This window comes from Rattus norvegicus, chromosome 17, assembly GCF_021556685.1.
Source record: "Rattus norvegicus strain SHRSP/BbbUtx chromosome 17, alternate assembly SHRSP_T2T, whole genome shotgun sequence".
NCBI lineage: Eukaryota > Metazoa > Chordata > Mammalia > Rodentia > Muridae > Rattus > Rattus norvegicus.
In genome coordinates this window covers 49730981-49756590 of record NC_141550.1, presented here as the reverse complement: position 1 = coordinate 49756590, position 25610 = coordinate 49730981, and the positions used below count along the sequence as shown (strand labels likewise).

General features: G+C 41.2%; 1 protein-coding gene across 8 annotated transcripts in view; it reads left to right on the top strand.

Moving 5' to 3' along the window:
* Elmo1 (engulfment and cell motility 1) overlaps positions 1-25610 on the top strand; it is a 523734-nt gene that overhangs the window by 258657 nt on the left and 239467 nt on the right. For all 8 annotated transcript variants that reach the window (NM_001395578.1, XM_087591062.1, XM_087591058.1 and 5 more), the window contains 1 exon segment: positions 8979-9083. In NM_001395578.1, the coding sequence (NP_001382507.1) occupies positions 8979-9083 (105 nt within the window).

Sequence of the window (25610 nt, the reverse complement as noted above, 5' to 3'; positions counted from 1 at the left end):
GCCTGATGTGGGTGTGGGGAACTGAACTTGAGTCCTTGCAAGAGCACTCTGTGTTCTTAACCACAGAGCCATCTCCTCAGCTCCCTGATAAACTGTCTTGTACATGTGGTCAGAATATATAAATCATACATAAGTGTATATGTGTGTTCATGTTTATGTAGGCCAGATTTCCTTTGTTCTGTAGAGGTGTGCTTAAATTTCTAAACATTGTCGTTACATTTCTCTGAGTAAGTCCTTTCTTGCTTTCTACTTTCTGAACTTAGTACCTTTTGAACTTAGTCCCTACCCTTTAGACTAGGCTGTGGAACATTCCCAGGGAGGAGGTTCCCCAAGTGACAGTGGTAATTGCAGACAATCCACAGTTCAGCTGAACTAGATTCATCATCCAACAAACTTGTTTGAAATGATCAAGGAGATGCAGACCTGGGGTTCAGGCCAGGAGTTCAGGCTTGTAGGTGAAGAGACTTAGAGCAGTTTGCAGAGGACTAGGGGGTTCCAGGCACACAGGGAAGAGACCGCAACCAAGGGCAGAGATTGATAGGCTACTGTGAAGTAGAAATGCTGGGGCCCGGACTTTCAAGCATCATCCTCGGTGGTTTTGTCCTGAGGATTTTTTGTGAGTTACTCAAAGAATCAAATTTTAATGATGAGGAACTGGACTCTCATGAATTATTCTTAAGCCAGATTTCCTTTGTTCTGTAGAGGTGTGCTTAGCTTTCAAAGCATCATTTCTTTGAGTAAGTACATTTTTGCTTCCTGCTCTCTGAAGCTCTTCTGAACTTGTTATAAACAAAACAAAACAAGAAATTGCCCAAGCAGTCACATTTAATAACTGTGGCTTTGGAGAAGTCTCTAGTCCTGACCCTCATCTGGAAGATAAGAGTAGCATCCTTCTCTTTTCTAACTCTTGTCTCTTTGGGGACTTGGAGGATTATCTGAAATTCTGAATTCTGCACCTAACATGGTGCTGGCACTACCACTGCTCCAGTCAGCTCAGTCTTGTTTCTGTTCTCATCATGTTTGCGGTCTTCCACTGACAGATGAGGCATGCTGCCTTCTCTGTCACCCTCCTGAGTTTTTGTTTAGCCATGCTGATCCAAGAATCCTTCAGGTTGCCCTCAAACTTGCAGGGACCTCTTGCTGCCATTTCAGTCTTGAGCTACCACTAGCAGCAAAATTATAGGTTCTTAGTGCATTTAATGGAGAGAGACCAAGGCTAAAATGGGAAGTTCCTCAATGCTACTTGGAGGATATAGGAGTTATGTGAGAAATTGTGAGGTCAAATGTTTTCAAGGCCTCATCATACAAATAGGTGAAAGCAACAGAGAAAGTTGTGAGCTTTGCTAACTGAATGTGTGTTCTGCCTTGCCTAGAGCAGCCATTGCAGTAAAAGTTGCTGCCTATTCCAGGACCTGGTATAGGACATGGAGGTTCATACTGCATCAGCAAGAACAGAGATCCATAGCTCCCTGCACTTGGTTATGGTGACTAACTTTAAGAGTCTAGTTGTTTGCAATTTATATCTCAGTTGTGAATTAGGAGGTAATTTTCAATGTATATGTTGCTGAATTTCATTTCGGTACACCTGCACAATTGGAAACTTTGAAAAATATCTGTGAATATGTGTTTTGGGGTTTTATTGAAGACATCATGACTATGGCCACTCTTATAAAGGAAAATGTTTAATTGTGGCTGGCTTACAGTTTTAGAGGTTTAGTCCATTATCATCGTGACATCATGTGTAGCAGGCATCATATCCAATCAGAAAGCAGTTGGTTATCCCCACAACTGTCCAACTGTTGAAGCAATGAACACAATTCTGGCAGATCAGGATTATAAAGTCTGAGGTCCAGCAGTGAGTAGGATAACGTCTTTTTTCCTAGTACTTTCTGGCAGAGAGAAAGTTTCCTGGTCAACTCAAGATTGTTTTCTCCGTGTCTCACATCCAAAGTGAGTGTCTTGTCACGTAAGTCGCCAAGAGCAATAACAATGGCCTGTGTTGTTTTAAGTGCCTCTGGAGCCTCTCTGACCAATAAATTGTATCCTGTGCCTGGCTGTGAGATTTTCAGTTAGTAATCCCTGCTTTCTGGAATCACCCATGTAGGGTACTTTTGTTCAAACTACTTCAAAATAAAAAAAAATTAAATTAGGATATACACTAATTTCCATAAGGTTTCCTTACATATGTTTAGCTTTGGCTAGCCTGCTCTGTACCTTTTCCTCTCCTCAGTCCCTGTATCTCTACTTACACATTTAGCTTCATGAGCCTGTCTTCTGTTCCTGTCATGGGGAGCCAGTCTGCCAGTTACTTTATGTCTCCTCAGGTTAAAGGGTCATAGGTTTCTACACAGCTTCATTTCTATATCAGCTTTGTCTGATCCCATGGAACCATAAATACCAGGCTTTACCCCAGCCTCAGGGAAGTTCTGACATTCCTTCCCGTTTGAGAACCACTGGTTTGGAAAAGTGGTTCTCAGTGTCTTTGGGGCATCACAATCATGCATGGGTTTTAAGAATCTAATTGCTTGGCTTCCAGTTAGTTTCTCACTAATGTGGGGTGTGGAATGTACTTTGGGACTTTTAACAGCCCCCCAGAGAATTTCAGGCTGTATTCTAGCTGTACAGAGCTTGATGAAGTATCATGCACTTAGTACTCCTGAGTTGAGGAGATGAAGAGAGAGGCATATTGCTCCTAGCTCTACGTGACTTTCCCTCCCCCCGAAGAACATGCCCTTCTACTGCCTGATTAAACAATGTTTGCAAATGGGGCATTTTCATTGCTAAATGAATATTCATTCAATATGATTTGTTTTAAAGGTTGCTCATGATGCTATATTTGTTGAACAAATGTAGACACTCATATAGTACAAATATTAACTCCTAAATCCTCCAAGGTTTTCCCCATGATGTGCCATCTGGCAAGCATTATTGCAATCATCTCTTTATTATCCACACTAATGAAGGACTAGCATGGCATTGGTAATTGAAAAACAGGGATTGTTTAAAAATCATTGAGGCTGTTACCAGCTCTGCACCCCAACCAGGAAGCACCCCAGAGTAGAAAATATTGACCGATTATCACTTCCCATTATGGTGACAATGCATGCTCTGTATGCTCAAAAAATAGGAAAAATAAGAGCCTTTTAAATTATAATTCCCCTTTTCTGAATAAATGCATTGTTAAATGCACAGCCTAAACACACAGCAGGTGACAGTAGCGTGTATACTGACATTGAACCAGTGAATTAAATGTGATGCAGTATATGTTGTACGGGATTTGGGATTTTGGGAAACCTAGTTCTCCAGCTTCTGATACTGTCTGTGTAACTGGAGATGAGCTGAAGTGTTCCCCCACAACCAACAACAGGTATATCACCTGAGAATTTATTAGAGATGCAAGGTCATAACTCAGCCCGTGCTAACATTGAAGTCTGGCAGTGAGTGACAGCACTTGGTTCTTCAATAAATCTCTTGGGAGATCCCAACACCTGCTAGCCCGAGGCCTAGGTCCACCCTAAAGCTACTTGCTCTAGCTCTTGCTGGTCAGTACATTGCTTCCCAAATATAGACTCTGGTGCTCTGAGAAAGAAAGCATCCATTCTGTTCCCCATCCCCTGGGAGTTGAGTGCTGTCTGCTGTGATTCATGGAGCACCACTTCCTTGGGAGCTAACAAATGACATCTCAGAAGAATGTAGAGGTGCACAGGCTTTGCAGTAAAACAAGGGGAAATTTCAGGCTATTCATCAAAACCTTATACCTTCTTTTCAAGACAGGGGGAAGAAATAACATGGAACAAGCAAAGAAAATGAATCTGTCCACAGAGCATCTCATCAGTGAAGGAATGGTTCAGTCCTTGGTCTTACTGGGATCTCAGCATAGGTTTTATTCTTGTGACAGTACAGAAAACTCCCAACTATGTAGGCCTGTACTTCTATTCCTTTTCTTGTTATCAAAAATCTATGCATGTAAAATGATGTCACTCACTATTAAGGAACAGAAGCTAAAGTATCATTTCAGGAGACAGGGATCATGGTACTTGGAACCAGACAGAAGAACAGTTTACCCACCAACAAAATAGGATATCCTTCATCTGAAGTACAGTGATGTTTCTTAATTGGAACATTTCATTGAATAATCAAAAGCAATTTTCTAATTGGCTGTTGTGTAGTAAGAGCCTCTTTTTTCAAGACCAATAGGACACAGAGAGTCTTCTCTGTTATAAGGTCTGGTAGGGATGAAGAAGTTAGGGCTCCTGCTAAATAGGCTGCATCACAGGTGCATTCTGCCTGGGGGAATGATGTGCACTGAGAATAGACAGTGAGGGACCTGCACTGGATTTCACTGTGAAATTTACAGCAATGATATATTGATCAGCAACCTGTCGACAAAAGATTATGCCTCCTATCTACATCCTAGAGTCAGCCTCTGGCTCTGGTACACAATGGCTCAGTTTTGGCTCTGGTTCTGGCTCTGCCACATACTGGCTCTGAAACTGACAAGCTGCACAAACTGTCAGTGTCTCAGTTTTCTTTTTTCACGAGATGAGAATTACTTCATAAACCTGGTGATGGTTTGCTGAGAGTGGAGAGGTAGCATCCAAAGGTAACATCTGCAACATGATAAGAGATTTTTATTATATACCAACTGGCTACATGGTACCTTAAAGGACCTCTAGATATCCGTTACAGTCAGCTTTCTGCATCCATGGGTGGTTCTTCGCCTATCAACCATGGATTGAAAATATTTAAAAGAAGTTTCTTCTGTACTCAACACGAAGCTTTTTCTTTCATCATTTTCTATTAGTACAACATAACATCATTTTATATCATTGACATATTAGATAACACAAATAGTCTAGAGGTGATTGAAGTATGCAGAGAATTGCTTCTCTTCCCCCCTCTCTTCCTCTCCCTTAGTTTTCCTCTCCCTTTTCATCTCTCCATCCCTCTCTGTCTCCCTCCATGCCTCCCTCCAATCCTTTTCTTTCATTATAAGGACCCTCTGAATACCAGTACTGTATTTAGTGTGCAGAATATGTGGCCAGGAAAGAATGTTTGATAGAAGAAAGCTTCAAGGGTCTGAGTGTGAAATTCAAGCAACAGTGATAACTCTTAGTGTATAGGGGTTTCTCTTAGTCAGATTCTTTAAGTGGGTTATTTATTAGAAATAGATTGTGAATTCAGAGTCTTGTTTTGTTTTGTTTTTCAGGTGAGTGTGTTTTCTTTAGTATGGGGATTTTTTCCCAGGGCCTCATGGCTGCTAGACCAATGTTCTGGCACTTGGGTATTCTCTTAGCCCTCTGTAAAGTTTTCTTTTTCAGACAGGCCCTCACTAAGTTGTTTGAGATGACTTTGAATCCCAGAAAAACTATAAACTTGATAGTGTCTTGTCTTAGCCACCCGAGTAGCTGAGAGTACATAAACAGTCACAGCTTGGTTTCCTGTTTATTTATTGTTGGAATAGATGAATAGGCTAATACTAGAAATTAGTTTGTTTTCTTTTATAGCACTCAGTCTTGTTGGGTAGCCCATGCTGCTTGGTGGCCCATAATTTTGTGAAGTAAACTTTTAGTCCAAATGCCAGAAGTACAAAAGTAAATATGTTCAGCTTCTAAACTGTGAAAGAGAAAATGTAGAAACCCAAAATGCTGCCAAGTCTTGGTCAAATCCATGCTCTGAGGTCCTGTGCTGGCATGTGGAGGCATCTAGCTACAGTTTCTTATGGGCTACATGAGGACAGCAGTGACATTTGCTTGATGGGGATGTGGTAAAATTTAATGCTCACAAGGTGAAAGTTAGCAACAGCACCTTAAACTGCTCAGTGAGGAGCAATTCTTGTACTTTCACCTGGACTCAGGAAAACCAGATGCATCAGAATAACTAGTTTGTCTACATGGAGCAAATTTTACTCCTTTCTTTTTCTAAATAATTAAAGTTAACGAATCTCCATTGGATAATTTCATGTACTTTGATTTTCATTTTTCAGTTGGATATGATTAAATCCTCTCACTCCAATAAATATTAAATTAAGACTAAACTGGGGTTGGAAGGATAGCTCTGTGGTTGAGAGTTTGTACTGCTCTTTCCATAGCAAGAGTTCAGTTCCCAACACTATATAGGGCAGCTCATAACCAGCTGAAATGCCACCTCCGGGAGTTCCAATGCATTCTGTCCTCTGAAGGCAGCTGCACTCACAGGTACACAAACCCACACATAGATGTAGACAGACATAATTTTAAAAAGACTGAGCTGCACTGTTTGAAATGCCAAATGATTTCTTTTTGTTATATTAATTCCATGAGCTAGGTACTTCTTTCTCCTTAGTAGTTGATCCTCAGTATTTTAAAAATTCTCCAATGTTTTATGGCACAAATTAGGCTGGAGTGCCATAACAACATCCAAACCACTGTGATAATATAACTCACTGGATACACATGGTGAACTGGATGTTTGGAAACAGGAACTCTGGGCTACAGACAGAACCACTCTTCCTGGATTTTAGATAATCTTAATTAGTTCTCAAATAAAACTTCAGATCATCCTGGGAAAGACAAGTGACATGAACTCTTATTCAAATGAACACATTATTCAAATGTGTGATTGAAGGTGGTTTGAACCTCGAAGCAGTGAATAAAAAGGCCTTCTGATACTAAAGTTAGAAAGAATCACTACTGACCAAATTTCCCTAGCAAAAGAGACTGAAGCTGTTTATTAGAAAGTAGTTAGATATATAATGAAAATACTTGTTTCATGCAAGTTATATACATTTTAAGGAAGTTTTAAAATGCCATTTAAAGAAGCAAAAAACCTCATCATATTTGATTATTTGAAGTCTGACTTTAATGTTTCTTTTCTTTTTTGAAACTTTTTTCTTGAAGTAGATTCTTTTCTCATACAATATATCTTGATTATATTTTACTCCTTCTTTGACTACTCCTAGTTCCTTCCTACCTCCCCTTCCACTCCAGACCCACTCGCTTTCTGTCTTTCATTAGAAAGGACAGCTGCTTAGAGATAACAACCAATCATGACAAAAATAAAATATAAGATGAAGTAAACAATATCATATCAGAATTGGACTTAGCAACACCACAGGAGGGAAAGAGTCCCAAGAACAGCCACAGGAGTCAGAGATCCACTCATTTTCATGGTCAGCAGTCTCAGAAAATTACTAAGCTAATGTCTATGAGAGAGGGAGAGGGAGAGGGAGAGGGAGAGGGAGAGGGAGAGGGAGAGGGAGAGGGAGAGAGAGAGAGAGAGAGAGAGAGAGAGAGAGAGAGAGAGAGAGAGAGAGAGAGAGAGAGAACGAACCTGATGCAAAGCCATGTAGGCCCTGGCCTGCTGCTTCAGCTCTGTGAGGTCATATATGCCTTACTCAGCTGATCCAGAGGTCTTGCCCTCCTGGTGTCTTCCATCCCCTCTGGTTCTCATAAGCTTTATGCCTCCTCTTCAGTGTGATTCCCTGAGCTCTAATGGAAGGAATTTGATGGAGCGCTCCAGTTTAGACACTCTCTCTCCCTGTATAATGTCTGGCTGTGGGTCTCTGCATCTCTTCCCATCTGCTGCCAGAGAAAGCCTCTCCGATGACAACTGAATACGGCACTGATCTATGAGTGTAGCAGAATATCATTAAAGATCATTTTACTGATTTTTATTTCATGGATTTAATTTTTTAGACAAGTAGTATTTGTTTTTACCTAGGTCTCTGGGCTATCTAGTCTCTGGTTCTTGTTTACCCAAGCAGTGTTATGTGTTGGTTCTTTCTTGTGGATTGGACCGTGAGTCAAATTGGACATTGGCTAGCTACTCCCACAAGTTCTATGCAAATTTTCTACACTGGCATTGTGTGAATTTTATCACACACAACATGATGTTTTGAAGTAGTTGTAAATTGTGGAATGTTACCTCTAGTGACTTAACAAATACATTATCTCATATTGTTATAATTTATATGGTGGAGTAGGGTACCCATTTTCATAATTCTTATTCAGTACAGTATTGGAAGTACCAACCAGAATAATTAGAGTAAGAGAAAGAAAGTCATTCATACTGGAAAAGAAGTCAAATTGTTCCTATTCGAAGATGACACTTTCCACCATTTATAGGATTTCTTATCTCATGACAAGAACAACCACCAACCCAAACCTGTTAGTACTCAGTGAATTCAGCAAAGTTGAACATTATGAAGTCAGTATACAAAAATCAGTCTTTCTATACAGCAAGAGCAAATTGTCTTCAGCAATCTTTTCTTTCTTTCATATTTTTTAACATATAAAAAATAAAGATCACAGGTTTGGGGTTGTTTGTTTGTTTGTTTGAATCCCTTCACTGTTTAGGTCTATGTGGAATGGGCTGGTTTTGGTGACCTGTGGAATAAAGCAGATCATTTGGGCTTCAACTTCTCGTTGGCATAACTGTGTGCGATAACTCATGCTAGTTATTCTTCTCGAGGGCAGGCAGATACCAGAACCCTGTGTGTATCTTCATGGTTCCCACTGCCTGTGCTTAGAGACCTGTCTAACCCTGTATGGCTCACAAGCCAATCAAGAGTCATGATCATCCCTGGCCTCACAGTCGAGGGGGAAGAAGATGTTCGTAGGTTGTGGTTTCCTGGGGTTAGCTTCTGTCATAAATGACAGAACTGGGGCCTCTCCCCACAGCTGCTCTCCCAAGTGACATTGGCTTCAATTCAGTGTAGTACCATAGAATTATAAAACACATAGTATTTTATTTTTCTTAGAGTGTTACTTGTCTAACCTTATATTTGATTTCCAACTATGTCTTCCAATCCCATGTGTAAATGCTCTTCTTGCTGGGGGCAGGGGATCCCCATCCATGCAGAGAGGCAGACAATGCCAGCATCTGTGACTGTCATCCACCTCATGATGCTTACATCTTGAGGGGAGATCTCAGTTATTTTGTGGTTGATGTCATCTGATGGAGAATTAATGGTGGGAACATTTTTTTTCTCCTCACAGAATCATGTCAATCCTGCCATGGACTTTACACAGACCCCTCCCGGGATGCTGGCTCTGGACAACATGCTGTATTTCGCTAAGCACCACCAGGATGCATACATCCGGGTAAGCATTACTGGCTTCTCTCAGATACTGCCAGTGTCCTGTGGAATTCTGTTTTCCAACCTACGCACAGGAGGATATTGCTATTAGATGAGTCACTCCACTGTTTTCCTTTTATCAGTGGTAAACTAAAGAAATGAAACTGATCAAGGGGCTAAAATAAGAGTGCCTCATTTTTACATGTTTTACACATATTTAAACAAAACAGGACTGGGAAATGTTTTCTACAGTTTCATATTGAAGTATGAGGAAAAACTCTTAAGTAATAAAGCGACAGGTCAGGCATACTCTCCATGAGGTTGTTAGTGGAAGGCTGAAGGATGTAGAGACCTCTGTGCTTCTAGCAGATGCACCTGCTGCCTGGGCAACACCCTGTAGAGAGAGAGTGGGTGTCGCAAAAGCTTATGTATTGGGTTGTACATCTGAAGCCCTGTGATCATACCATGTCTGTGTCCTCAGGGAGGAGAGCTCAGATGTCATTAGGATGGATACATGCAAGATTGAAATCAAGGAGGGATATGAATTCAGTGGGAGTTGGCGTGTAGTTACAGTGATGACTATCCAAAGGCTAGAAAGCATTTGAAGAACAAATTGCTCAAAGTAAGAAGAGTTGGACTGAGCTGAAAATGGAACATGTATACCGGGACATTTGCTACTGAACTCTCATTAGCATTGGTTTCCTGTAGATGTGACCTGGCATTGTTAGTAGTTAGTGGTTTAAATGTGGAAGTGTCTTCTATTAAACAAGGGAGACTTGTGGACTCTCAGCCATGATGGTGCTTCCTTGGTGGGTCTTTGGAAATAGACATTGCTATGCCCACAAGAGGATCCTGGGAACATTTCGGTAGTCCACAGTGAGAAATTGCACTATCCAGCAGTGGCTTCTTTGAACAAAGCTATGTCGGACTCCATATTTTAAGTGTATTTGATTTTCTATGTATGCACTTTGTCTTAGACAGTTTCTATTCCTGCGCAAGCATCATGACCATGCAGCATGTTGGGGAGGAAAGGGTTTATTCAGCTTACACTTCCACTTGTTGTTCATCACCAGAGGAAGCCAGGACTGGAATTCAAGCAGGTCAGGAAGCAGGAGCTGAGGCAGAGGCCATGGAGGGATGTTACTTACTTGCTTGCTTCCCTTGGCTTGCTCAGCTTGCTCTCTTTGTGTGTGTGTGTGTGTGTGAGTGTGTGTGTGTGTGTGTGTGTGCTTTTTTTTTTTCGGAGCTGAGGACCGAACCCAGGGCCTTGCGCTTGCTAGGCAAGCGCTCTACCACTGAGCTAAATTCCCAACCCCTCAGCTTGCTCTCTTATAGAACTTAAGACTATTAGCCCAGGAATGGCACCCACAATGGGCTGGGTCCTCCCCTTTGATTACTAGTAGAGAAAATGCCTTACAGCTGGATCTTACGGAGGCATTTCTTCAACTGAGGCTCCTTTATCTGTGATAACTTCAGCTTGTGTCAAGTTGACATATAAAACTAGTCAGTACACACTTTGATAAGCTTTGACCTATTATCTGTAATTTGAGAATATAAAGGATTTTATGGTCATTTCTCTGAAAGAATATGCAGTCTGGTGCTTGTTCAGTCTGTCCTAAGATAATTGTTTTTCCGTAAAATTTTGATCTGAAGCCAAGGAATCGTGACTATATGCCTTTAATCCCAGTATTTGGAAGGTAGGGCCAGGGTGATCTCTGTGAGTTTAAGGCTAGCTGCACTGTCTCAAAAACAAACAAACAAACAAACAAAAAACAAGAAATCAACAAACAAAAGTAAGCCCCACAAAACCCTTTAATGTCATAACACACACACACACACACACACACACCTCTCTCTCTCTCTCTCTCTCTATATATATATATATATATATATATATATATATATATATATATATATATACTGCACTAGCATTTTCTGTGCATGTAATCTGTTTTTATCACAGGGAAACTAGTATTTAGGGAGATCATACAATACCTAGCCTTGGAGAATTGACTGTGAAAAGTAGAAGCCGAGTGGAAATTGAATTTTCGTCAGCTGGTTGATGGTTGCAGATAAATGCTCTAAGATTAGAGCTTGCTGACACCAAATGTATTGTTAATTGCATAAGAAGCATATGTCTTATGAAAAGTAATTTAATGTTTTAAGCTTGATTTCTCAATGCATTTTCTAAACTGTGATGAGTTAAGTTAATACCATGGCAACCTGAAACAACCTTGTATTTAGCAGTGATGTGAAGAGAGCCTAGGTACAAAGCAAGGCTGCTCCTTTTTGTTCTCCTGCACTTTTCAATATGGATTGAGATGCATGTGACTCACATATTATTACGTTTTCTCACAAGAGTCTCTTCTACCATATTTTCTAGGTCCCATGTGATTTTGGGACATTGTGTACTAGATGGAAGGCCAAAGCTACCTATTTTACACTTACCTGTGTAAAATCTGAGGGTTTTGTATCAGCAGGATTCTGGTGAATCTGAAGGTAGACACTATGGTGGTGAAGTTCATGTGCTCTAGAGTACTAAGTGACCCCAGTCAGCTGACTTCATTTGCTCTGTGACCTGGGAGGCCCCTTCTAAAACATTAAGAGGGATTTATCTTTAAATAACATTATTTAATTCCTTAAGAAGTCCATACATTGTATCTTGATTGTATTCACTTGTTCCTTCAACTCTTCCTATGTCCACTTCCTTGTCCACTCAACCACTTGTTCTCCCCCCACCTCTTCATCCAGTCCGGTTGCTGCTGGCCAAGTACTCTTGGGAGTAAGGTCTGACTGGGAGTTTGAGATATATCTGGTATATATGTCTGGTACACACACACACACACACACACACACACACACACACACACACACAGAGATATGCATACAGACACACACATATAGACAGACACACATGCATGCACATGCACACACAGAGACAGTATTGTTCTTGACACTCCTCTATCTTCATGCTTCCTTGATTACTTTGTCTTCAGGGTTTGGCTTGTCTGCAGCTTTATGTCCCTGCCTTTGTCTTAGCAACCTTAGGCATGTAAGCTTGTGCCTGTCACTTTGCAGATTGTCCTCAGCTTTGCCCTTCTGTTTACCCTTGGCATTATTCCTTGCTCTGAAGCTATTCGGATTGCTCCTGAGGATTGTTGCCAAGCCTCTTTGGGCATTTCTTTTCTGCTGTCTACCTGTCATGGTTTTAGTGTGCTTGGCTAAGGGAGTGGCACTATTTAAAGGTGTGGCCTTGTTGGAGTAGATGTGTCACTGTAGGTGTGAGTTTTAAGACCCTATCCTAACTGCCTGGAAGTCAGTATTCTGCTAGAAGCCTTCAGATGAAGATGTAGAACTCTCAGCTCCTCCTGTATTATGCCTACCTGGATGCTGCCATCTTTCTGCCTGGATTATACTGGACTGAACCTCTGATCCTGTAAGCCAGCCCCAGTTAAGTGTTGTCCTTATAAGACTTGCTTTGGTCATGGTGTCTGTTCACAGCAGTAAAACCCTAAGACACTACCTGAGAAGTGAACATGACACACAGGGCTCTTTACTGTTAACCTTTGCAGGCTTCATGCGTTTTCTGAATAATTATTGATAATTATCAATATTTATTAATTATCAATATCATCAGCTAAGTGTTGGCCACTCGTCAGGGAATACATTGTTAGTAGGTTCTGACATTGAGGAATTTCCTGTCTAGGATGGACAGAGAAGAATCACATGTTGGGCAGATGAAGAGACTGTGCCAGGCAATTTCTAAGTCACTTGGAATGTACTTTAATATGAGAAGTGGTAGTACTGGACAGAGGACAGTCCCCAACGTAAATATGGGATTCAAATGAGGAAAACTTCCTGGAGGAAGTGGTATATCTTAGTGTTCTATTGCTGTGAAGAGATACTATGATTAAGGAATTCAATTGGGACACTTACTTATAGTTTCAAAAGGGTGGGAAGCAGTCAGATGGGGTATAGAGGCAGTAGCTGAGAACTTTATATCTGAATCCGAATGTAAGAGGCAGACACAGAGAGAGAGAGAGAGAAAGAGAGAGAGAGAGACAGAGACAGAGACAGAGACAGAGAGACAGAGACAGAGAGAAAGACAGACAGAGACAGAGACTGGGCCTAGTGTAGGCTTCTGAATCCTCAAAGCCTATTCTCAGGGACAAACCTCCTCCAACAAGGCCACACCTTCTAGTGCTTCTTAAATAAAACCAAATGTTCAAATATTTGAGACTATAGGGGCCATTCTTGTTCAAACCACTGTATGGTTTTAACTAAGTGCTTTAGTTACTTTACACATTTGTGTAATAAAATACTTTGAAAAAAGCAATTAGATAAAGGAAAGGTTTATTCCAGTTTACAATTCCATTTAATATAGTCCATTATGACAAGGAAGTTGTGGCAGGAGCCTGAGGCATCAAGTTACATTTCTGTAGCCAAGAACTAGGCAATATATGTTAGTAATCTTGCATTTTAGCCAGCGTTGGATCCAAGCCTAGGGAATGATACTGCCCACTTGTAGGGTATGTATCCCTTCTCAGTTATCAAAATCAAGATAATTCCTCCCAAACATGCTGTTGTAATAGAACATTCTGTCAAGTTGAGAGTATTAACCCTCATACCAGGTGAAGGGAAGACTGAGGTGAGCATGTCCAGTAAAGGGGGACATGAGCACAAGGTCTGATGGAGCGTGTTTTGTTTGGGGAGCCAGCAAACTCTAGTATGGGAGTGGCAAAGTGGGGACAGGTCATTCAAGACATTTAAAACTATGTTATGGTGCTTTTTTGAGCTCAAACATCATTTTTCAGTAGATATGACAATCCAAACAATAAACATTTTCCTAAGTGAGTTGAGCAAAGATAATAATTTTAGAAAAAACACTCTCTTGCCTGGCAAGCAACATGAAAAATATAGATCGGAGGCTAGTGAAGAAAGCAAGGACTGGGCAGGAGGAGACAAGGCCATAACTGTGGTGTGGAAAGAGAGTGTAGAAATGTGAGAAATTGTAGAGAATTGATGTTAACTCAACCAAGAATTGCAGTGTGGCAGTGGGGAGAAGCAATTTGGTTGGACTAAAGTAATTTTGGCTATCCAAGGAAGAAAGAGACTTCTTTCTGACTTGAGATGCCTAGCAAGTCTCTTTGGCCATTTGGAGCCACATCCCCTTCCTTTTCTGATCTGTGCCTTTGGGACAACTGCCTGTGTATCTTTATGAAACAGTCAGTGAGCTTGAGGAGCACAGCTGACACCACAGAATGTGGCCTTCTTTGTGTTCCACTTCTCAAGGATCTGCACCCTCCCCAGCCTGTGTATCTGTATGGCCCCTAAACTCCTTTCTGCCATCTCTGGCTTTCTCTCTCACTACCCCATCCCTCTTTCTCTATCCTCTGCACTCCAACCAAACCCTTTCTCCCAACAAAATAATGGCAGGGCACATGTTAGCCAGGCATATCGCCAGCTGAGAATTTGTGACACCATTATGTTTGAATGTTTCATGCCATCTTCCTGCTGGATGGATCTCAAGGCAAACTTCATCTTTTTAAAAAAAATCCTAGTACTATCCCTAGAGGATATTACAGACCCAGTACCTTGTGCACTCAAATTAAATATCTATGACCTTTTGTAGCTTTAAATGTATTTAACCATGTATTGTGTCTCTTGTGCTTGACTTAAAAAAACAAACAAAACAAAACCAAAAAACTGTGTGAGTAGATACCAAAGTTTACACAGGTTCCCCACTCTTGGCCTAGTGTCTAGTGCCTAATAACTTCTTATTAATTAAGCAAATAAAAAATAGTTGGCCAATATGAAATGAATCCCAAATTTGTTTCTTTTTTTATATGCTTTTGTTTTCTTTTGTTTTTGTCTTATTGTTTGATTTTTGTTTTTTGACAGATAGTGAGAGAAAGAACATGAAGTTGAGTGGGTAGGAGGATGAGGAGTATCTGGGAGGACTTGGGGAAGGGAAATAATATAATTAAAATGTATTGTATATGTTGGTTTTTGAGACAGGGCCTCTTTATGTATGTAGCCTTGACTGTCCTAGAACTTGCTTGTAGAACGTGACCTCCAACATGCAGAGATCTGTCTGCGCCTACCTTCAGTGTGCTGGGATTAAACCCATAGTATCACCACTGCCTAACTCTGAAAAAATTTTTTTCATGGCAAGAGAGAACAGAATTTTCTCAGTTTTATTGTTTTCTCCACAACAGAAATTCATGGCCTTCATGCTTACAACACTTCTAAGGATATTGTTTGCCACATGAATTTCTTGATGGTTGGCTATGTTTCTTATGTAATACTTAAAATGCAGTAACTGTGTTCCAGTGAAAACTGCGGATGTAATTGAATTACCCCACAGTTGGATAGGCACGAAACCCAAGGAGGAATTGCAGATCTAAGCAGAGTGAAATCACCATGTGATTTCAGATATGAATCTTTCATCATATTATCAAATATTTGGTTAACACCAAATGATTGTATTTCCAGGACTAAGAGAGCCTGGTAAAGGTGTCAGAGCAGATCATTCTTGATTGATCTTTCGTTTCCGAGTAGTAGCATGAAAGAAAAGTAACAGCAATTCACATATTCAGAACCTATTGTAAGTCAACAGACTGACCCTTATGAAAACCAGTTATGCTTAAATGTGCAACAATAAAAGCCAAATGCATGCAAATGAGATTCTGCTATGGTTGTTTATATATTGACAGAGAATACAAACGATATGGGAGAGAAAGCCTATGTATGTCTTTAGATGCTTAAAGGAAACGTTGAAGAAAATTGCCTTAAGAGTTATAATCATTCCCTCATTAACTCATTCAAAAATATCATCCAACACCTAGCAGACATGGTACCATGCACAGTGGATGTAGAAGTAAGGGAAAAAGCTAAAATTCGGCTCTTATATAGAAGGAATAATTACACACACACACACACACACACACACATACACACACACACACACACACACACACACAGAAAGCAGCAGTAGTCATTGTTTTCTGTTTGTGAAAATCCTTGTTTCTTTTGGGGATTTTAGATGTTCACTATATGGGGGAAACTAATAACTCATAAAGGCTCTATTTAATAACATAAAGTTTTTCACAATTTTATGAAGTTTATATTATTTAGCTATATCAGAATCGTTCAGGACTTTCTCCTGCGATCTGACTTTGAACAACAGTCTGGCTTCGTAGAGAAACCTAGTGGTAGTCGGTATGGGATAGAACAGACCTGACCCTTTGCTCAGTTGCAGTTCATGTTGGGCTATATCATAAATACAGGTTTTCCTAATGAAGCTGCTACCTCACTGGTATATATAAAAAAAAGCTGTTACTTAACAGAATTTATAAGATCTGGAGCCTTCCAGGAACAAAATAAAAAGTTAGCCCCGGCAATGGTTTGTTCTTTATATAACCTGCAATCCTTTTTTATTGAGGGTATAATTGGTATACAAAAACAATTTGCAAAATGGATATATGCAATTTTGTGAGGTACCCTGCAATTCTTGTGCAATTCTTGCTTCATCATCCCTCCTAATTTATGACTAGCATTTTATCCACTGTGATATCATGGGCTACTGCCTGACTGTAGTAGAAGATAATGAATTTCCTGATGAGAGGAAAGAAAAGATATGCTTTTTAGAAATATGATTAATTACTATAGTTTTATGCAATTGTAGGCCAAGAAATATGTTTCTAATATTATACCAAATCAGAACAAAATATATTGATAGTGTGTCAAGCAAGAGATTGTGAGAAAAGATGGATATCTCCACCTAAGAATGGGTTTTTCAAGGTCCTTTTCTTCACAGCCATGTTTTTTAGAGATGAATACACACACACACACACACACACACATGCACACACACACATATACACACACACAAACACACACACACAAACACACACACATACACACACAAACACACACATGCACACACACAAACACACACACACATACACACATACACACACATACACACACAAACACACACATACACACATACACACACATACACACACACAAACACACACATACACACACATACACACACATACACACATACACACATACATACACGCACGCACACATGCGCACACGCACGCACACACACACAAACACACACACAAACACACACACACAAACACACACACACACACACACACACACACACACACGCACACTATTTAAAATCTCTAGGTAGGTTTTTCTCTATACCTACCAAACAGTACCTTCTCAAACCTCTTGGCATAGCTAGGATCAGTGGCAAATCCCTGCTCTCTTTGTACTTGTGACATTGACACAATCTGTCATTCAAGGCTGGCCTCAGCTCTGTGACAGTGTCTCAAAATCCCAAGTGAAATAAGGAAGGAGGGGAGGAAGGAACAAGAAAGAAATGGAAGAGACTAGTTAGATCCGGATCTGGGGCAGCTGAGACAGAATCCTGGGGTGCGGGGCGTGATGGGTACTCCTGGATGCTCTACTATGAGAAGTGCCACTTCTGAGGCTCTACACTACACTGTGATCCTCTCTTTAGTGCAGGAAGAATGGGTGACTCTGCCTTGTCTTCCGTCTGCGCATCCCTCTGCTGTGTCAGCAGAGGTTCACCTCAGTGTAGCAGGGGAGGCTCATGTCAAGTTTCCTCCCTGGGCTGTCAGCACCAGCACAGTTACAAAGGTGAACTCTCACCTAGTACCCGAGCTTGCTGGGAGGTAACTGCAAGGTCTCTGTTAATTGCTCACAACACTGTTCTGCTGTTGGTACTTTCAGTACTTAAGCTTGAGGGAACTGCCACTCAGAGAAGGTAGGTTTCCTGCCTGAGGCCACAGAGCTAGAGGTGTATCAGCAATAAACTTTAAACATTTATGCTTTCTAATGTATTTTTTATTAAAATATAATTTACTCCTCCTTTCCCATTCTGGCACCTTCAATGGCCCCCTACTCTCAAATTAATAGCCTCTTTTCTTTTTTCGTTGCTATACATATGTATATGTATACGTAACATAATGTAGCTCAGGAGACAGTCTCTCAGAAATGGCTGCATAGCAAAACCAGAATAATGACAATACCAGTAGATTGCTAACATGGAAAGGGGGAGTTCTCTCACGGCTTCCCCCCTAGAGAGGGAGACCGTTTCACAGTAGGCATTCTCATAATCTGGCTCTTAAAATCTTCTGCCTTCTCTTCCAGAATATTCCCTGAGGTACAGACTGGGGCTGTCATGTAGATTATCTGCTATGGCTGGGATCCCCATGATTCACTGATCTCTGCATCTAGTTGAGATTTTCTGGGATGCTTCTGTGAGCTATAAAGTGAGGCTTCTTTGATGAGGGATAGAAGCTGTGTTTTCCTCTGAGTATAAGATTTAAAATGTAGCTAGGGACTATGCTGGTCTAGTGAAGAGTCAGTGATAGATTCTTTTCTAAGGTTCCTGACCTCACCAGCCCAGGGAAGCTAGCTAGCTCTCCATTACCAACCATGACCTCCCTCCTGTCGAGCGAGCCGGAAGTGCAGTGAGACAGCTGTTGGTTACGCTAACTTGTGTACACTTCTTGCATCCCCACCCTGCTGTGCTATCACTGTGCAATTCAAAGGTGTTGCATTTGTGTCAGGAACTATTTAATTTTTCCCTCTCAGAGCAAGCTAGACTGCAAGAAAGAGGCTTTCAGGTCCAATCCAAGAGGAGTCACCTAAAAGTGTAGTCTCCATTTTTCCTTATAGCTGGGTGGTGTTCGGTTGTGTGCATGCATTAGATTTTTATTATCTGTTCACCTGTTAAAGGACGTTTGGGTTGTCTTCCTTTCCTGGCTTCTGCGTGTAGAGCAGCAGTGAGCATGGTCACCTGAGCATCTGAGGAAAGGCTGCTGAGTCCTTTGGGCGTGTGCCTCTGGCTGGGCCGTATGGTACGTTTATCTTTAGTTTTCTGAGGACTCTCATATTGATTTCCAGAGTGGATAATCTGGATTATCCAGAGTAGCTGCACCAATCAGGGGCTAGAAGATTAGTGTGGAGGTTTCAGCCATACTTCAGATGAACCCAGCAGTCATTCTTTTGTTTGTTCGTTTGTTTTTGTTTTGCATTTTTGCCCCACTAACCCTATACTTTCTTAGCAAAGGAAATTTGATTTGCCTGGGAGCACTCACTTGTATTCCTTACTCTATTCTGCTTAGCTTCTATGTCTGCATGGTACTTGACCAAATTGGTGGCCATTGATAAGAATCATCTCCAGCTGACTGAACTGCTCAGCCTATTGCTGGCACCTGGGAGGTCTTCTTATGGCTGTACCTGGCTGTGCCCATTGCCACTACTCAGGTCTGGGTAGATTCTCCACCTCCCTTCTGCTTGCTCTCTCCCATCCTTGTCAAATCCCAGGATTTTTATCTTGTCCTGGATGTTACTTTTTCTGAAAAATAAAAGACTTACTTTGGAGAGGAGGGAAGAGGAGGATTTATGCTTCCAAGTTTCTCCTGCTATAAGTTTAAAAGGGAAGAAATAACACCATCCACTCCTGGAAAATCCAGCCTGAGTTTTGGGTGCTGTGCACACCGGCAGCCCCCTGGTGGCTCCAAGAAACAAAAACCTCTAGTTTCTGTCCACCTGCCCGCCCTGGAAGTGCATGTGCACCAAGACGGGTGCTGGTGGAGGCGATGCTGACTCTTCAAAGTAAATTAAGGAACTTTTCACATTTCAGAGGGGGAAATTGGCAGTTTTCCAAGTGGCATAATTACAGGACAGTGTGTAATGTGTAATTAAACTTAACTATGAAGCAAACGATTGGAATGCAGCTTGCTGGAACATCATTTTTTGTTCCCATAGCACTGACAGATCTTCCCCTCCCCTTGTCCCTAAAGCAGCTTCAGCAGCAATTGCTCCTAATTTTTCTGAAATAAAATTATATGTTGCCAGTTAAACACAGTTTCATGTAAAGGAACCTTTTTTTATTTGAGTGACATTTTCCTTCTAGGTGATGCGGAGCAAAGATTCAGCTTAGAATAGCAAAGACCCCACAGCACAGCCTTGTAGGGATTAAAAAAAATGATTCTTTGTCCAATAATTCATCTAAATACTTTATTCCTGCCTCTTAATCTCTTATTTTTTCATTCGTTCTCTGACCAAGGGCCATGGCTCGGAGGCTTGTTTTTGTGTATAGTTTCTTTTTTTTTTCTCATGCTTTAAAAATAGCAGCATTAATTTCGTTGATTGTGAATATGCAATCTGTTCAGCCAAACAATCGGGACCCCTTGAGAGTGTAAATGCGTGTGATTGGATTTACTAATTGGGCTGGTAAGCACAAATTCTGACTCCCAACGCCAAAGATTTGAATGGAATGCTTCAGTCCTTAGGATGAGATCAGTGTTAAACATGGGCCTGGTTTATTTCAGAGGGCTGGTCCTTTGGGAGTGGGGAGGGCGGACCCACAGAGATATGCTGCTGGATGCAATGGCTGTAGACAGCCTGTAAAGCACCTGCCACCTGCCGTTCCACTTGCCTTCCTGTGGCCTCTTCTCAGTGTCTGAAATCTCAGTAGTTCTGTCTTAACATCGCTACTGCCTGCTTTGGTCGTTCTTGGTTGCAGACCAAGCGGGCATAAAGGTTCAAAGTTTTCCACTAGGTTTCATGCAGTCTTCTTGCTAATTTTAAAACACTGGGAAGGGGTGGTGTGATACTTACATATGATTACCATGTTTGGGGGAGGGGGTGTATTTACAGTAAGAAACAGAAGCAATGGACATTAAGTTGTTAATGAGTTAACTGAAATAAGCATCTCATCCTATGATGAACTGTATGTTAGCACATTACAAACACAGGTTCACTGTGAATTATAAGCTACAGAAGGCGTGTATGGTTGCCACCCTCATGGCCCTGTTGGCCTTAGCTGCTGATTTTCAGGCACTTCTCTGGTTTTTCTGCCTCAAGCCCAGTCCAGATTTTCTTATTTCCTTGGTGATTTAACTAGATGTTTGCTGGCTCTCTGTTTTATGACAAGCCCTGCTTCTTTTTGCTAAAATCATGAAGCATCTTCCTTCAACTGAGTGAAGCTCAGAGAGTAACAGGGCACTCCCGCCCATGCCTTGGGTTTATAGAAAGATGGAAGGTTTCAGGCCTTCATGACTTTCTCTTTTCTTGTTTCTCACCCATGGCCTTTGCATTTGAAGGCAGTTTCGGGTCTAGAGAAGGATCACTATCCTGTTGCCTTCCTGGAATTGCAGCGTTGCAGGGAGTTTTGCGTTGAGAAATCTGTGAACAAATCCAGCAGAATTGTTTGTGCCTTTCTAATCTGTAGCAATTTTCATTTCCTTATTTCATTACCTTAGGACTACCGGTAAATACTAAATAGGACTGGGGAGTATCATTATATCTAATTTTAAAGAGAAATGTGTTCCACATTTAAGTATGGTATCTGCTGTTATTTTCTTATAGATGTTCTTTACCAGATTGATAAAATTTCCTTTTATTTTTAATTTTAAGGGTGTTTTGTCATGGATGAGTACGTCTGATGTTCAATGTTTTTATTTTTAATTTATTGGTATTAATATATCTTGAACTTGTGAATACTCTGGGTTCTATCAATATATTTTCACTTTACCGTGATGTGTAATTCTTTTTATTCACAGATTCTACTTAATATTTTATAGATTCTTTATTGATAGATTATCATTACACTTACTATATGTTGCATAATATGCACTTTGCATACAACTGACATGACCACAAAAGTCAAGTGTGGTGTGCTTTCCGGCTTCATGTCGTATGATTATAACTACCCACTTCTTCCCCACTACCATCCTGTCCTTGATTGTGGCAATCCCCATGTTCCCCATATCCGTGATTTTGTCATTTGTACAGGATGCCATGTAGACAGAGTCATGAGCACCTCCACACTGGGCATGAATCTCTAAAGAGTTCAGGTTATCTGTATCGAGGACGTTTCCTTTTGTTTCTTTGAAGTAATGCTCAGTGGGCTCATGTGACACAGCCTGGTTTACTCTCTTTGCTCATTGACAAACATGATTCATTTGTACTTCTCTGTGATAAATGTTCCTGGAAAAAATTTGCATCTATGTTAAAAGAATTGTTGGTCTGATGTCCTCCTTTATTACACCTTTGGTTTTGGTGTTAGGGTGATCTGCCCTCATGGGAGAGTTTAAGAAGGGGTCCTTTGCTCTGCCCTCTGGAATAAATTGTAGGCAATCACTTCATATCATCCCTACCGATTCCCTCACCAATGAATCACTGTGCCTGATCCTTTCTGGTTAGGGAGGCTACTAATTATTGATTCAATTTCTTTAATTGACCTGTAAGTACTTATATGATCTGTGTCATTGAAGGAATTAGTCCTGACCTGTAAATCATCAACTATGTGAACATGGAGTTGTCTGGGAGATTCTGTTGTGAGGGCTTGTGGTTAGCCAGGACTGCTTGGCTCAGTTTTCACTTTCTAAGTGAAACTGTAATTTGTTCTGTCTCTATTACCTTAGGCTGGTTAGTATGTGGTGATTGTTTTTGGTTGTAACAAAGGGTCAACTTTTCATTTCTGTAGTGTTTTTCCACTGTGTCTTTTCAATTTCACAGATTTTCATCCCACCTTTTATTTCTTTCTTTTGCTTTCTTTGGGTTTTAATTTTTCTTCCTTTTTTCTTAAGGTGAAAGTTTAGAAGTTGTTCCTCTGTCAGGATTTTGACTTAGCTAAACCTCTTTGGGACTTGTTTCATGGGAATGAATATGGTTTGCTTTACTATACCTTCCCAGTGATTCCACTATGTCTGCCTCAAGGTTACTCTGCACTGCAATAAGGACTATTATTGAACATCCAGCAGCAAGGCCTGTTGCCTCTATCCTCAGAAAATGTTCACAGCCTATTCTCATACTCACCCCTCCCACCCATTGCTGAAATAATGCAGCTCATCTGCTCTCTTTCCTACAGTCCTGTAACAACTCACTAGTTGGATCTGTCTGTGTCCAGCTTTCCTCTCCTTATCTGCTTCCGATATGCTAATCACACTGTTAAGATACAGTGCGATCCTTCCAAGGTCTGCCAAAGCCTGTTCCTACCATATTCACAACCCTTATGGTTCACATATAATGCAGAATATAATCCGGAGCCTCCATTGTAGCTCATTTACATCCGTTGTGCGCTTTTCCTAGGGAACAACGCAAATGTCCACTCACCCAAGGTGGGTAACAGACAACAATATAGATTCTGTTAATGTCAGATGTGGTGAAGGAGTAAGCTTGGTGTTACTTACAGGAGTCGGGGTGATGGGCAATCTACAAGAATGTGGATGACTCAAAAGCAACCACATCACCTAAAAGCTTCTCCTAACATGGGTCATGACTCATGGCAGCTGCTGTCCTGAACAGCTTGGAGTCCTCTTTCTCAGTAGTTGTTTAGTGCTGCTATGTGAGTGTTAAAATTCTTGTCAGTTACAACTTTCCCAGACCTGTCAGATTTGGTTACTCCTGAGTCTTCTTCCCTCCTCCCTCCAAGAGTGAACTGTTTGGATTCTGAGACATTTGCTATATATTAACGTCCTGTGGCTTTGCTTCTCTACTTCTGTCCCACTCAACTCCAGCCACTGATTCTTTGTGCTAGTCATTTGGGGCTCACACAATAAAATAGTCATAGGCTGGGTGGCTTACACACCAGACTTTTATTTCCTCACAGCTAGGAAGGTTGGAGGTATAGGAGCAAGGTGTCAGCTGGGTTAGTTTCTCCTGAGGTCCTTCTCTTGCTAGTGGTGTATAGAATGTTGCCCTCTTGTTGCCTTGTTATCTTGTTAATGCTGTTGGCATAGTCATTCCTAGGGGAAGGTACATCCCAGTGTGGGTTTCTGTAAGAACACTGGGATTTACATCCCATCCTGATGCTCTCATCCCCCTTTTCCCCAGCTTCTTGTTTGCTGGTTTTTGTTCCAGATGTAGTCACATGCTGAGAAAGAGTGTTAGGGCTTTTATATATGAATGGAGAGTCACTGTTCACTCTGTAGTATCCTTGCTGACCTGAGTATTCCATTGACTGGGCCCTGTGGGTGTTCTTCTGACTTTCTGTCTTGTGTATCTGTCTTCTGCTTAGACATGCAGCTGACTCACCTAGCTCCTCTGCCTTTAAAGACTCTCATAGATTCCATTCCTTTTCCTTTGTTTTTTTTAACATGTCTAATGTCTGCTACCCCCAACACACACATGTATTCTAGGTATTGATTTCTCTTCTTATTTCCCCGTGGCCCTCATGAACTTGGAGGCCCTCTCTGGCTGCACACATCTCAGCTACCAGTGTCACCATCACAGCCCAGAGCAGTGAATTTAACACTTATTTACAAATGAGCACCTGAACCAAACCAGTGGCAGGGCCCACTCACAAGGTTCTGGTGTCATGTCTACCCCCAAGAAGGAAGACATGAAAACAGATTTCTCTCTGCAGGTGCACCATCCCAGGCCGCAGCTGCCTTAGCCTGTGTCTGTCTTAGCATGGGAACCAAAGAAAGAGCTGGCTTGCTTCAAGATGGCCTTGCCCCAGATATGTTGGCATTCATACTTGGGTGACTCACTGCTGACTTTCAACTTTTAATTGTATTCATGTGACCGTGTAATACTGGGCAAGCCAGTATCAGCAACCTGCCTGCCAAATTCAAAGTCACTCTGCTATTGGTGTTATAAAATGTAGGTGGTAATGTTTCCCCAAATCCCATTATATTAGTTAAAAATAGCTTCCCTAACTTAGGAACTGTGAGATAGACCTATTATACCCAGGAGTGTGTGTCATTGCCAGGTAATTTTATTTTTACATTAACATTAATTTTTTTATCAGATTTAGTCTTGCACTGATTCAACTTAAGATTCCAAAATTTAGAAAATCATGGGCAGTATTTTCATATATTTTGAAAATATATTCAAACAAATTCAGTCTCAGATGTAATGGTACTAATAACTAAAGTCAGTTCAGCTATTGTATCATATTGCTCTTCTGTAGCAAGGGCCCCTAAAACCCAAGGTTCTGGTGTTTGCCACTTGTGCCTGTCTTAGTCAGCCATAGAACACAAAGGGGATTGTTCAATGGGCTTACACAGTACTGTCCGGGAAGTCCAGCAATGGCTCTTTTACTCTAGAGAGGCTGAGAACTTGGATGTTGCTGAGTCCATGAAACTGGATGGTTGAACAGCCCCAAACTGGAGGCTGAGGGGCAGGAGAACCCTGGCAGAACTGCTGATCTGCAGTCCCAAGTTTGAAGCCCAGTGGGGGAATGGAGCAGCAGAAGCAGCAACAAATGGAGTAGAATTGCCAGTGAGACACAAAGTCAGAAAAAGGGCAAAAAACAAGTGTGTTCCTTGTACTGTTTTTCTAGAATACAAATGGAGGATGCTGCCCACATTTAGGATAGGTATTTCCACTTTAGCTAACTAAAGAAAAGACCACACCATTGTGCCCAGTGGATTAGTTGATTCTGGTCAAGCTAAGAAGCATGATTAACCCTCACAGCATCTGTCTGTAAATTTGCTATTACCAACCACAAGAAAGTAACCTGGCTAACCTTTTAGTTTTTGAA